The following is a 12,815-nucleotide window of genomic DNA, read 5'->3' on the forward strand; positions in this document are numbered from 1 at the left end:
GTCATCTGAAATAATAAGTAACAACACTTGAGTACTGTTTCGTAGTGATGTGTCATGATCAAAAGCTGCGGCTCTGAGAGCCGATGCTTTATAGTGAATCAGAAGAGCCGGCTCACATCGAGAGAGAGCCGACTCCCAGGTTTTCCTTTTGCTGCTTAGCTCTCAAAATGTGCTGCATGTCAGGTGGTGGGCTTGACCAAACCAGGATAGGATGCAGCAGCATTGCTGATACTTTTTTGCTTTTGACAGATAGATTACTCGCACAATAGGCAGAAATGTCATGCTTTTTGAACGTCTGACAGACCACTCACTAACATTTTTGTCCAGTCTTGTCTCGTCAACGAAAACTCAAACACGTCTCGTCATGTTTTAGTCATCAAAGAGCCATGTTTAGCTTGTCACCGTCTCGTTATCGTCATGAAAAAAAGGGGCGCTAAGGAAATAATTTCGTCATCCTTGACGAAAACAACACTGACACAAACCATTCGTTTTTGCAAAGTTAAGGTAAAATATAAGGCTACAAAAGATCCTACATTAAGTGCCGTTTGGGAGTCGAAAGAGCCGGCTCTTCTCTAGGAGCCGAGTCAAAAGAGAGGGCTCTCTGAAAAGAGCCGAACTTCCCATCACTACTGTTTCGGTTTAGTCTACCCACCACTGGATTTAATAGAGATCTGTGTTTTAGTCCTCGCCTTCACTGAAGACAGTCGCGTTACTTGTTGTAAATTTGATTCTAGTTAGAACTCTCTGAAAGGAGTTCAGGACAGTCACATCATGTGAAGGTTTTCCATGTTTGGTTGAAAATTGAGACAAAGTGATGAACTGATCACACAACAAGTAGGCCGAAGTATGATTGCATAAACCAACACAATTTGAAATCACATTTTTTAAATTGTAATATTGATTTATTATGTTTGACACTTAGTGCCACAAAGAAAGAAAGAAAAGGCTATTGGAGCCAAGGGTGGAGGCGTAGCTGCTCCAGGGTGCCACGCTTTCCGTAACTTGCGAAGCACAGTTTAAGGAAATCAATGCAGCCTGGAAAGAAGGAGACGACAGGATTCAAGAGTTATGAATCAAAACAGAACTTTCCACATGAATGCTTTGTTTTGCATGAGTCTGAAGACCCTTGATGAAAAACATGATGTCTTACCCATTGAGAGTTTGTCGCTAATACGGAGCTGGCCCGTGATGTAGCTCAAGGTGTCGAATAAACGATCATGCAGCATGCGGTACATCAGCGCCCCCAGCTGCCACACTGTGGTGGGCTCAGCTCTGTATTTTTTATGAGTGATCCACTCAGGAGGGGCTAAAGCTCTGGTCCCTGTAACACAGGAAAAACACAGAAATGAGTAAAGAGAGAGCTTTGTGCAAACATAGAAGTCAATATCAGGAAAAAACTGAATGAGTGATGAGCTGCAGCAAGACCCGGACATCATACCATTGTAGGAACGGATCCACTTCTTCTGAATGAAACTGCCACAACCGAAGTCAATGACTCGGAGACGGGGTATGCTGGAGCCACATTCTACCAGGATGTTTGCCATTTTGATGTCATTGTGAAGCACACCTCTGTTCTGAATGTCTAATGCTGCTTCCACCAACTGAGCCATGAAGATCTAACACAGAGAGAAACACATGAATGTGATTAAAAACACGAAAATGTAGGAACATAAAGGAGAAGTTATTTTGATCAGATGGGTGTTTTGAAAAGTGAGATTGGTCTTCAGTACTTTTGTCTTTTGTTCATCAAAAGCTCCATTGGTTAGGGTATACATCGTCATATTCATGCTGGAATCTGGTCTCTCCATGACGATGATGAGCTCGTCATCCAGGTAATACCAGTCCAGCAGGGAGACTGCAGCGTGCTTCCCGACAGATTCTGGTCCGCCCCCGGCTCTTTCCATGAGAGCGACCTCTCTAGGGATCTTACTCAGCTGAAGAACAAAAAGAAATGACAGAAAAATGATTTTCCTTGTGACAAACCATGAATATGGAAGTGATGGAGATGAATGTATTCAAATGAAAATGCAGGTGATGAGACTGGGATTGATTCACTCACTTCTGGTGCATGGTCCTGGTCTATCATGAGGATGCATTTGATGGCCACCTAGAAGACAATTGATTACATACATTTTATCGACAGCTCACACTGAGGTCACTCAAGAGGTGAAATATGCATGTGGTACTTACTGGTAAGAAATCTGCTTTACGGATGCCGGCATACACAAATCCAAAACCTCCTCTTCCGATCTCGTGGAGCTTGAGATACTTTTCCTCATAGTTATCTACAGGAACACAAACACGTTAGTTTTACTAACTCGAACTATGTGAAACTCTGCAATGAAGCAGGTGTGTGAAGTACAGAGAAAGTTATTTGCAGCTGGCTGTTACAAATCAGAGAATAACTCACTGAAACCTAAAGTTAAGAGATTTTTTGTGATTGAAGTTAAATGGAAGCATTCAAAGGATTCTGCCATGTCTTCATAATGCAAATCTTTAAAAAGCAGAAACTCTACTTGTAAAGGCACAATTTTCAAAATTCATGTTGGCCTAGAGGAATGTAAAGTGAATACGTCTTTCGGGACACACACTTACTCAAATTGAATCTCAAGTAACAATAATTGAATCTTTGGTTCAGTTTTGGTCTAATCTACCCTTTATACTCCATCGTAGTAGAAGGAGAATGACTACATTAGACACGACATCTTTTAGTGTACACACTGTGAAAGTATTAAGAGACTATTCTCCCTCAGACTCCCAGCTCACCTCTGTTTGTGTGGGCTTTAAAGCGAGCGTCTTCAGGTTCCTCATCAGAGGACGAGGATGGAGTCTCTTGAAGCTTGGAGTCTCTCCTCTTCTTACTGGGTTTCTCTTCCTCGGTGCTGGCCTTTCTCTTTCTGTTCCCAGAGTTTGATTCCACCGACACATTGATGGATTTTGCAGCATCAGTGGATTTGCTCATCTTGAGCCTCTTCTTTGGGGTTTCTTTAACCAGGATGGCTCTCTTCCGGCTCACCTTCACCTCCAGGGACACATGTCCAGGTTTCTGGGCATCCATTTCTCCTCTATCCCTTTTAGGTTGTGTCTTCCTGCTCCTCAACCTGAAGTCATGCTCCACATTGGAGTCTTGATTGAGGGCTTTGTTCCCGTTTCCTAGAAATAATGTTTTAAAAAATGATTACATGGTGATTAACGTTCGGGGGATTTATTTATTTACTTCAATCTGTACAGTAAGGCACATGAAACCAAATCAGGATGATAAAAATATAGGAAATATGTTTCAAAGTTGGTTCAATTCAGGGATTCAATAAATGCTTTCAATGAAAAAGGAGTACACAGAAAACCTTTTATTTACAGGTTACCAATGATTTATAAATGCAGTCTTTCTTTCCAGTCACAGAGCAGATAAAAGCATGAAAAAAGCCTCTGATTGATTATAAAACTTCAGAAAATCTGTAATATTCACACACAAATTAACCCCTAAATGATTGAATTTTCTCTCCATCTGCTAACTCTATGATTCTGTTCGATTCAGGATTTAACTTCTATTCTCACCTTGCTGTTTGTCCAGCTGTTTGAGAGTCTTCTCAGACCTTGTGGGCTTCATTTTGTTTGTGAAGAGTCAACCAAAGTTTGCGAAAAAGCAGAGTCAGTGTGTCTTCAAAGCTCGAGCAATAGTGAGTGTATGTGAGATTTGAGTGTAAGTAGACCTTTTCATGGAATGCAATGAGCTGACATCACAATGAGGGTAACAATGAGGAAAACAATGAGTAAAACATTCTGTTCCATCAAAATTCTGACACTTTAAAACTACTGACAAGTGTTATTATTTAAATCTTTAATGGTTGTAACTTTATACTGATTGAAAAAGCAACATGAGTGGCATCTAATAATGTTATAAAGTGCTGAATGTGAACATTTTTAAGGCTACTAGCTTCTTTCCTTCCTCTGCTAGTAGCTCAATGTGGGTCCAAATTTTATTTTCAAGACTCAATTTTTGAATTCAATTTGCTTTATTGGCATGAACAAAGACATGTTGCCAAAGCACATAAGATTCATACACATACATTACATATATATTCATTACATATTATATTCATTACATATTTTATATGCATTAATAAACGATGGTGTCACCCATACAGCATATCTCAATGTCCTCATTTGATACGGTATGCTCATAAAACCTTCACCTGAAATCAAATATTATGGGAAGGTGCGTCCCTCAGGCTGTGACAGGCAGACACATATTTAGCAGCCAGAGGAGCTGCTGACCCTTCCCCCAGGAGAACTGACAGTTTCTCTACTGGGGTTAATGTTGGGAAGTTTGTTACTATTTTAGTAATTTCGCTGTAGTGGGAATCTCTTAGTAAAGAGAACTTGCTACAGTGGAGGAGGAAGTGCATCTCTGTCTCTATGTCCCCTGTAGAGTAGTGAGCACATAGATGCTCCTCTCTTGGCAGCCATGTCTGCCTGTGTCTCCCTGTCTCTACAGCTAGCTGGTGGTCACTCAGCCTGTATTTGGTCAGTATACATCTTTGTTTGTATCTCTGACACTGTACAGATATTCAGACAATTTATAATCACGGTTTAGGGTCAAATAACAATTCATTCTACTTTGAGTCTTTGTTTGGTTTCTCCAGTGCTCTAAATACAGATCTTTGGAGTGCTTCATGAGGAGTTTAATTTTGTTGTGCTTTGGATCGGTGCTGACTGGAGTCTGGCTGATTAGCTTCCTCACCAGCTGACTAAGGGGACAGTTTTCAGGGTTCAGCTCTTGGGTTTTTAGTGCTTTATATTGAAGTGAGTCTTTTGGGCTTCAATATAGATGTGTCCAAAATTTGATTGCCCGTTTCTGAATGTTTAACAGTAATGGGAAACGTCCCAGTTCTGCTCGGCAGGCATTATTTAGAGTTTTTCTTTGAACATGTAGGATTCTCCTACAGAATTCAGTATGGAGAGCCTCTATTGGGTGTTTGTCCCATGAGCCATGCTCCAGCCTACTGAGGGTCCCCAGATCTCACTTCCATACAGAGCTATAGGTACAATTACACTATCAAATATTTTTGTCCAGATTCTAATTGGAATGTTAATCTTGAATTATTTGTTTTTTAATGCATAGATTGCCCTCCGTGCTTTTTCTTTAAGTGCATCTATTGCCATGTTAAAATTTCCTGATGCAGATATGTTCAGACCAATGTAAGTATAATTCTTTGTGTGTTTAATTTGAGTGTTATTCAGAGTAAAATTATATTTATTTTCAAGACATCTGGGCTCTCCATCTTTAATATCAGCAACCTCTCAACCTCACATTGATACCCAACCCAAGCATTGAAACAGCTCAGCCTGCATAAGCCAGAGCAGGGACTATTATCCCTCCTGTGCATAAACTTGCTGTCATCAGGGCCGCAGAGCGAGTAACAGACACAGTGACCAGTTTTACATTAATAGCTTGTCTTTGTTCATCCAGCTAAAAATAAGCTTGCCAACCAACCTATCCACCCCATCGGTCTACCAACTAACCTCTTAGCCCACTGGCCAATTAGTCTGTTGACCAACCTAGCCAATGGCCAGCCTTCTGACAAAATGTAGTTGTACACAAACCAACATGGACCAAAAAGTGACCCAAACAACAGGCCGGCTGAACAACCATTATGCTAACTGACCATGCTAACCAAAAGCCAGCTCACAAACTGTCCAAGACCAACATGTGACTGACCAATCAGACTTCTGAACAACAAGTTTTCTGACAAACAAGTCAGCAGACTGTGTTGTAAATGTAGCAGATGTTTGCTGAAGTTGTAGTAGTAAACTAACAAGTCTGTTCTCTGCTTGATGACCGACAATGTTGACCATCGGTCCCGCAGACCTCATCAATCTGCCAAGATCAAGAAATCTGCTAACAAACCAGACTGTTGACTAATCGACCTGTTGTCTACCCAGCAGGCTGGTTTTCCCAGTTAAAATAAAATGACAGTGGACAGAAAAAGATAACAAAATATCAACGTGGTGCAAATATCACGGTTCTTAATAAGCTTTTTTATGGGAGGTTGATATGCTGTGCATGTACAGGAAAATGTAAGCTGATATGTAAATAGGGCTGCACAGTGATGCAGTGGGTAGCGCTGTTGCGGGCAGGTGACATTCTGTGTGCAGTTTACATGTTCTCCCCGTGCATGCGTGGGTTCTCTCTGGGTACTCTAGCTTGTTCCCACAGTCCAAAAACATGTTCATCAGGTTGGTTGGTTACTGAATGGTTGTCTGTCTCTCCATGTTTGCCCTGTGATAGGTTGTCGACCTATCAAGGATGAACCCTGCCTTCCACCCAATATCAGCTGGGATAGGCCATAGACCCCAGCAAATCCAAATGGGATAAGCGGTCAAGATAATTAAAGGAAGGATGTATATGTAAATAGGATTGATATTGAAATGGTTGTTATTATTCTTGTTTTATTAGGCTTGGTTTAAGCCTGGTTTATACTTCTGCGTTGAATGGACACCATAGCCTACGTGCACAGGTCTGCATAGGTCGTATCTACACAGAGGTATATGCATGTAGGGATATGCACCTCCTCAAAAATGTAACTCTGCATCGAATCAACGCTGACTGCATGCCCTGTGATTAGTTTGCTCTGCAGCATTGTATTCCCTGCATTTACAGCACTTTCAGAATGGCCACACATCGGCCATGTATTTCATCTCCTCCATTGAGTCCTCTTTATTCTTCCCTGTAATCAATGCTGTATGATAAACAGCAACATATATCAGCTCTAAAGTAATATAATAGGTTCGGAATCGCTGTGAAAAAGCAAGTTGGAAAACATAGAGGGGCCAGAAACATGCCATCCAACAATCAGAGAGACCAAACTGCCCTCAAGCATTTTGGCAGGGTATTGCTGCATGACACGGACACATCGACGCCAAGTGGCAACCTCCAGTCTCAAACTATGAAGCCTATCCGGAAGTGTTATAAACTACAATTAATCGAGAATCCGCTTGAGGCTGGCTGCAGAAACACCGGAAATCACAGACACCAATTCAAAAAAGACGATCTTTGCAATATTAATAAACATGTTTACAGCCTGGTTCAAAAACGGCTTGGCTCTACGTAGCTAATTTTTCTATCGGCACACACTTTACGGGGAAAAAATGAGCATAATGCTGTATTGAAGAAGACATGAAACTAGAGATTGAGACCATTAACTCATCAGAAACATGTTTACTGAAAGAATAAACCATTACTTTGAACACAAATATTTTTTAATCTCCTGATTGTAAATAACATTTGTTTGACCTGTTTTACTGGTTTGTCTCTTGGGTGAATGTGCAGGTGTGTTCAACATAAATGGTTGATGTCGCTCCTTTCTTCCCAGCTAACCAATCACAGATGCTTGATGTCATCAGAGACTTCTGGGTCAGCACTGGTGACCCCAACACCTGTGGTTAGCCATCGCTGGACGACAGGAGATGTACCTGCAAGAAAGGAATTATTGGTGTTTTTTTTACTTTGATGCGCTGTTGTTATTGTTTTAGTTATTGTTGCTGTTCTGTGTAAAGTATGTGTTCTCACCTGCAGGCTTCTGTTGCTGTTGAGACTGCTGAGCTTGTGTTTTTTTGTCCTTTCTTCTCTCTCTCCCAGCTGCTGAGATTGACAGTGTCGCCATCTTACAAACACTGATTCTCTCCTTGTTACTTCCAGTTCTACTGCCTGTGCTCCTGTTAGACCGGTTACTGCTACTGATAACCCTCCCCCCTGTGCTATTGGTCCTTGCTGACCCAGAGGAGCTAGTGATGCTTCCACCAGGTTGGCTTATTCTGTCATTGCTGCCTCCAATGCTGAGTTTGGACCCACTCCCAGTTCTACTCGTGTGACTCCCTCCTGCTGCCGAACCGCTCAGCCAACCACCACTACCCATACTGACATTCATTCTCCCCCCAGGACTCTGGGCTCTTTGGCTGCTGGTTTTCCCCACTCCACCTGACGTGCCTGCACTCCCTGCACTGCTCCCATGTCCACTAACTGAGCTGTAAACAGGCTTCCATTCACCACTGCCAGTACTAGCATATCTAACAGAGCTGCTAACCATGTGGCTCCCAGATGTGCCGCTGAGCTGGCCCCCACTACCAACACTACTACTGCGCCTTACAACACCACCTGAGCTGAGCCTGCCACCACTCCCAGAGCTACCAAGTCTTTGTGCACTACTTGGTGGGCTGATAACTCGGGTACAGTCTGCACTGCTGACACTACTCAAACGTCCAGGACTCCCACCATAAGCCCTCCATTCCCCACTGCCCCCACCAGAAAATCTTCCTGTTCTAGGTATTGCCAGTGGACTAGTTGTTGGTGGACTCATTGCTAGTTGTCTATCTACTAAGGAACTTTCTTTGTTGTCTGCATTTGGTAAGCTGCTGCTGGTGTAACTAATTTGTAAAAATAATAGGTTTATAATTCACCAAAAGTCCATCCTCAGTTTCAGTTTACATCTTGATTTATATTTTTCATGTTTCAGTATTTATTTTATGGATATTTGTATTTTATTTTGAAATCTGTTTTATTTTCGCGGGCTTCCTGTGATGAAGTCGCTTCCTATTCGCTCGCGCTACTCAGACGGTAAATTCCCTACTGAGGAGAGGTAAGTGTCTGTTTATGTTAGAGTTCATTCAGTGATACAACACGGTTTAAAGTGTTACATTTTTTGCAGACATTTTTTTTTACATGTAATGTACGTTGTGCAAGATATTTTGATGAGTTAAGTATAGCATTGAAGTTGAAATGCTAATTTTCCAATCTTAAGCTAGCTTAATGGAGCATGTGTGTGGTTTCTCATGCAGTATGCTGCAATTTTGTGTCTCCCCTTTAGAGGTGTGCATGTGAAGCCCAACCACAAGTTGCTGTACTTAACAGATTGTGTTTTGCACAGGTATGTGAGCTTATTGTCTTTATTTTTCATTAATGTATGATAATTTCTTTGGTTTTGAGACAGGTTTATATTGTTATATTTTTGTATGGAGATGGTAAATTCCCTACTGAGGAGAGAGGTGTGCATGTGAAGCCCAACAACACGTTGCTGTACTAAACAGATTGTGTTTTGCACAGAATAAATGTCTCCTGTGATCGTGGAAACTTCAGTCCTGCCTCCTCATTGCCTCATCGCATCACTACGTAGAGTACTACTATTGGCAGCTGGAGAAAGTGTATGGCCAGACCGGCTACACTGTTATTCCATCTGCCTATACGTCCTGTATCTCCACCATAGACCCTCCACTCTCCACTCCCTCTGCTGCCAAACCTCCCTGATTCTGGTGGGCTTGTTGCCAGCTGCAGGGCTGTTGGTTGACTTTCTCTTCTCTCTGTGTTGGGTAAATCATCACTCCCTCCTAGGCTCCAGGTACGTTTAAGACTGCCACTGTTGACTATCCGCTCTCCTTCCCCTACGCTACCAAATTTTGTTTCTGGTGGGCTTGTTGCAAGACCTGACCACGTTCACATGCTGATTTTTCTCAATAAGAACGAGTAGCAAGAAAACTGAACTCTATGAGTCTGAAATTGTCTCTGTTCAGTTGTCCTGTTGCAGTAATGTTGTAGTCTGAGTCTTCCCTCTATGACTTCGTTTCTGCGGAGATTATTTATAGGCCCTTTCCTCACGTTGATATTCAGCGTGTTAACATTTTGAACTCCTCAATATGATCTGTAGCTGTTTAATACCGTCAGTTATATACATTGTGTCGTGAAGGAAATTTTGATTTAGGGATAAACGCATTTGGCATTGTTTTTGACATGAAAAACGTTTGCAGGTTCTGCACAATACCTGTCGTTGCACAGCATCTTCTTTTTTTTTATAGCCCAAGTAAATCCACACAACTGATGTGCTGCCCCTAATTGGTACTAAACGTTCTGCAGTGTCAGTTTCTGTGGAGCCTGGGGCCATTGTTCGACAGGTTAAAGCGCAACGTTGACTTCTCTCCCTGCTCTGCTACGCTCTGCTCGCAAGTCACGTTGAGCAGTCAAATTGCAGCCTTTGCGGTTAGAAATCGCGTTTTATCATATCGCAATTTTACTGCAAATGCAATTAATCGTTCAGCCCTGTGAGAAAGACCTCGGAGCGGTCATGACCGTATAAGGAGGCAGAGTTAGGAGATTGCAAAATAAAACTCGGTGGGCATTTATTTTCAGTGCACAATTCACACCAACAATAAAACACAGAGTACTCAGCCACATGCCCAAGACAGAATCACCCTCAAGACACAAAGGGCCCGATCTACTAAAGGTTTGCGTGTATAAAAACACGTGCAAACTTGATAGCGCGCGCAAAGCTGACGTACTAACTGGGAGCACCGAGGATTGCGTCTGTCAATTGAGCAAAATAGCACTCGCAAATCATTTAGCGTGAAGCATGAAGTTTGCCTTCATGAATATGCAGAATACATGTAGATCATCAGAACGCGCAAGATACTGGGAGGAGGAGATGCAAATGTAAACATTTAGCACACGCAATGTGATCTATCAAACCTGAAGCAGATAGCGCGCGCTGTATTTGCGTCTATATTTAGCACGTTTGAAAGGCAGGTGCAAACTGGCACAGCGTTACGCACACTTGGCTGCGGTCACTGTAACGCTCATCATACCATCGCTTTACAACATGTCCGCAAAAGCTGGGCTTACAAGCATTACTAAATGTTTTAGTCAATCAAACCAAGATAACAAAATAATAATAATAAAACAGAACAAAATCAAAGCAGTTCAGCACCATGGATAGCAACCGCATCATTCTGACACCCACTTTAACTTTTTCAACTAATGAGAGCACAGTAGGCCACTGTATCAACAGCTATAAAGTTTATTAAAATTGGCACAGCGGCCCACATGTTCACATAAAAACAAAAAATCAATATGAAGTACTCGGCCTACTCACCACTGTTTGGACGAGCCTCAAGCTCCGCGGACTTGTCCACGATGCACTGTATGTACATTTTCTTTGATCTGTCATTCTCAATAGATAACATGACATGTCCACTCAGTCTATTCTGTCCAATCGTGCTCATCAAGGGGTTTTTAGTTAATTTTAACTTGGAGAATGAGCGCTCACTGAGCTGCGCCAGGCAGCTCTGCGTAACTCCTCATCTCATGCTTGCAGCAGTGTGTTGGGGTGAATTGACTCAAACATGTTCCCAGTTCCATTTAAAGCTGGTGAATCTTTGGGACAGTTGCTGGATGATGATATCAGGCATTGAAAACGTTCACCCGAAAGTTGCTCCCTGGGACAGTGAGGCGACTGTCTTCATCCAAGTGACGCCTAACTTTTCTAGAGCAAGAGTGGCAGACTAAGCCTCATCAAATCGCTCTCTAAACTCCATCAAAACGCTGATTGCGTTTTGGAGAAGAGTAGATGCGTTTATTTCATTGGCAGATCTTCTGTTTTTTCTCACATCATTCACCTTTTCACAGATGGCCTCCCAAATTGCGTTTCTAACGCTGAGATGTCTCTGCTGGAGTTCACCAATGTGTTTATTTCCCTCCTCCACGAAAACCTCTAACTCCATGTCTTCAAACTTCATTTATCGCTTAAGGCCACTCTGTTCTCTCAAACTCTACATGGTGACAGCCGATAGCACACGCAAAATCCTCGTAAAATAGGGCGGTCTGCACCACTTTTGCACTCGTTATCATTTGCGCACGCAGTCTTAGTAGATCACCCGCAACACGCCCAGAAATAGCACGTGCAAAATTATTATTTGCACACGCAAATTAGCGCTTGTTATTTGGGATCTTAGTAGATCAGGCACAAAGAACACACTTAAATACCCTCTCTAATTGGGTGCTACCATGAAGAGGGGTGCTACACCTACAATTACTTTAAAACTCCCCTAAATACCAAAACAAATGTTAAGATTAATTATCCCCCAGTTTTATTCATGCCCTCATCCCCTTACTGTACATTTACACACTCTAATCAATCTAAAAAGGACATAAAACAAACTAACCATCGGGCACTAACTACCCCATATACCTATACCCCGGTGGAACCCTCCCTGCACAATAAAGAGACTGCTGTGTTTCCCCGGGGACTCTTTTGCGCGTGCACCCTGGGAGCGGAGACAGAGCGGCACAGGCAAGTTTGGAGCCATGATACATTATATCAATTACACAGCTAAAACATTCTGTAGACCATGGTAACTCTGTTACTGTTCACTGTTCATTTCTTATAGGTTGGTGCAGCCTAACCATGCACCCGACAACTGGACACACACTGACCGCAACACTAGGGATGGGTACCGAATTCGATACTTTTATAGGTACCGACTGAATTCTGTCGGTAGTACCGAGTACCGACTCACGTAAAATCAAACGGTACCATGTTTCGGTACCTGAACGCATCCCTGTGACTGTGAGGGAGTGGAAGAGTAGGTGATTTTCCATACTTTTGCCCTGTAATAAAGTCAGAGACTGACCGGGTGGACGTCTCTGCTCTCTGCTCTCTGCTCTCTGCTCTCTGCTCTCTGCTCTCTGCCTCTGCGCAGGAGCGCGCCAAACGGAGCCTGCAGCTGACGGGCGCGCGCACTCACCACGAGGCAGAACTTCATGAGGATTAAGTTTATTTTCTACAGTCTATGGTTGAGACTGACCCTCTCGCTCCGACTACCTAACCCTGTTTATAACCGTTCCTGTGTGCGTGAATGCCCAACAAGTAAGTTGTGTGTCCTGTTATTATAAAGAGACGGAGAACTGACTTTTTCCCGTCCGCAGTCATTCATATGTGTTACTTGATAAACTCCCGAAAGAGCAATTAGACGCCACGAGCATGTGTCAGCTA

General features: G+C 42.6%; 2 protein-coding genes across 2 annotated transcripts; both read right to left on the reverse strand.

The window, feature by feature from the left end:
• Positions 1 to 880: 880 nt before the first annotated feature.
• LOC117832636 (serine/threonine-protein kinase pim-2-like) lies at positions 881 to 3,693 on the reverse strand. Its single transcript, XM_034711854.1, has 8 exons — positions 3,556 to 3,693; positions 2,767 to 3,153; positions 2,191 to 2,285; positions 2,060 to 2,107; positions 1,731 to 1,934; positions 1,439 to 1,616; positions 1,151 to 1,321; positions 881 to 1,035 (listed from the first exon to the last, which is right to left on the reverse strand). Exons 1-8 carry the CDS (start codon positions 3,605 to 3,607, stop codon positions 947 to 949), a joined length of 1,224 nt encoding a protein of 407 aa, XP_034567745.1. The 5' UTR covers positions 3,608 to 3,693; the 3' UTR covers positions 881 to 946.
• Positions 3,694 to 7,247: 3,554 nt separating this feature from the next.
• On the reverse strand, positions 7,248 to 8,092 carry LOC117832811 (uncharacterized transmembrane protein DDB_G0289901-like). The gene is made up of 2 exons (XM_034712093.1): positions 7,571 to 8,092; positions 7,248 to 7,473 (listed from the first exon to the last, which is right to left on the reverse strand). Exons 1-2 carry the CDS (start codon positions 8,085 to 8,087, stop codon positions 7,382 to 7,384), a joined length of 609 nt encoding a protein of 202 aa, XP_034567984.1. The 5' UTR covers positions 8,088 to 8,092; the 3' UTR covers positions 7,248 to 7,381.
• Between the last annotated feature and the right edge of the window lie 4,723 nt (positions 8,093 to 12,815).

This window comes from Notolabrus celidotus, chromosome 20 (assembly GCF_009762535.1).
Source record: "Notolabrus celidotus isolate fNotCel1 chromosome 20, fNotCel1.pri, whole genome shotgun sequence".
Taxonomy (NCBI): domain Eukaryota; kingdom Metazoa; phylum Chordata; class Actinopteri; order Labriformes; family Labridae; genus Notolabrus; species Notolabrus celidotus.

What these genes read in the sequence shown, in the direction of transcription:
- LOC117832636 (XM_034711854.1), bottom strand. Translation starts at nt 3,607, where the DNA reads ATGAAGCCCACAAGGTCTGAGAAGACTCTCAAACAGCTGGACAAACAG. An exon ending in ACAGCTGGACAAACAGCAAG is followed by an intron (nt 3,154 to 3,555) that starts GTGAGAATAGAA and finishes CATTATTTCTAG; the next exon opens with GAAACGGGAACAAAGCCCTC. An exon ending in GTGGATCCGTTCCTACAATG is followed by an intron (nt 1,322 to 1,438) that starts GTATGATGTCCG and finishes CCTGTGTTACAG; the next exon opens with GGACCAGAGCTTTAGCCCCT.
- LOC117832811 (XM_034712093.1), bottom strand. Translation starts at nt 8,087, where the DNA reads ATGGTTAGCAGCTCTGTTAGATATGCTAGTACTGGCAGTGGTGAATGG. An exon ending in ACAGCAACAGAAGCCTGCAG is followed by an intron (nt 7,474 to 7,570) that starts GTGAGAACACAT and finishes CCTTTCTTGCAG; the next exon opens with GTACATCTCCTGTCGTCCAG.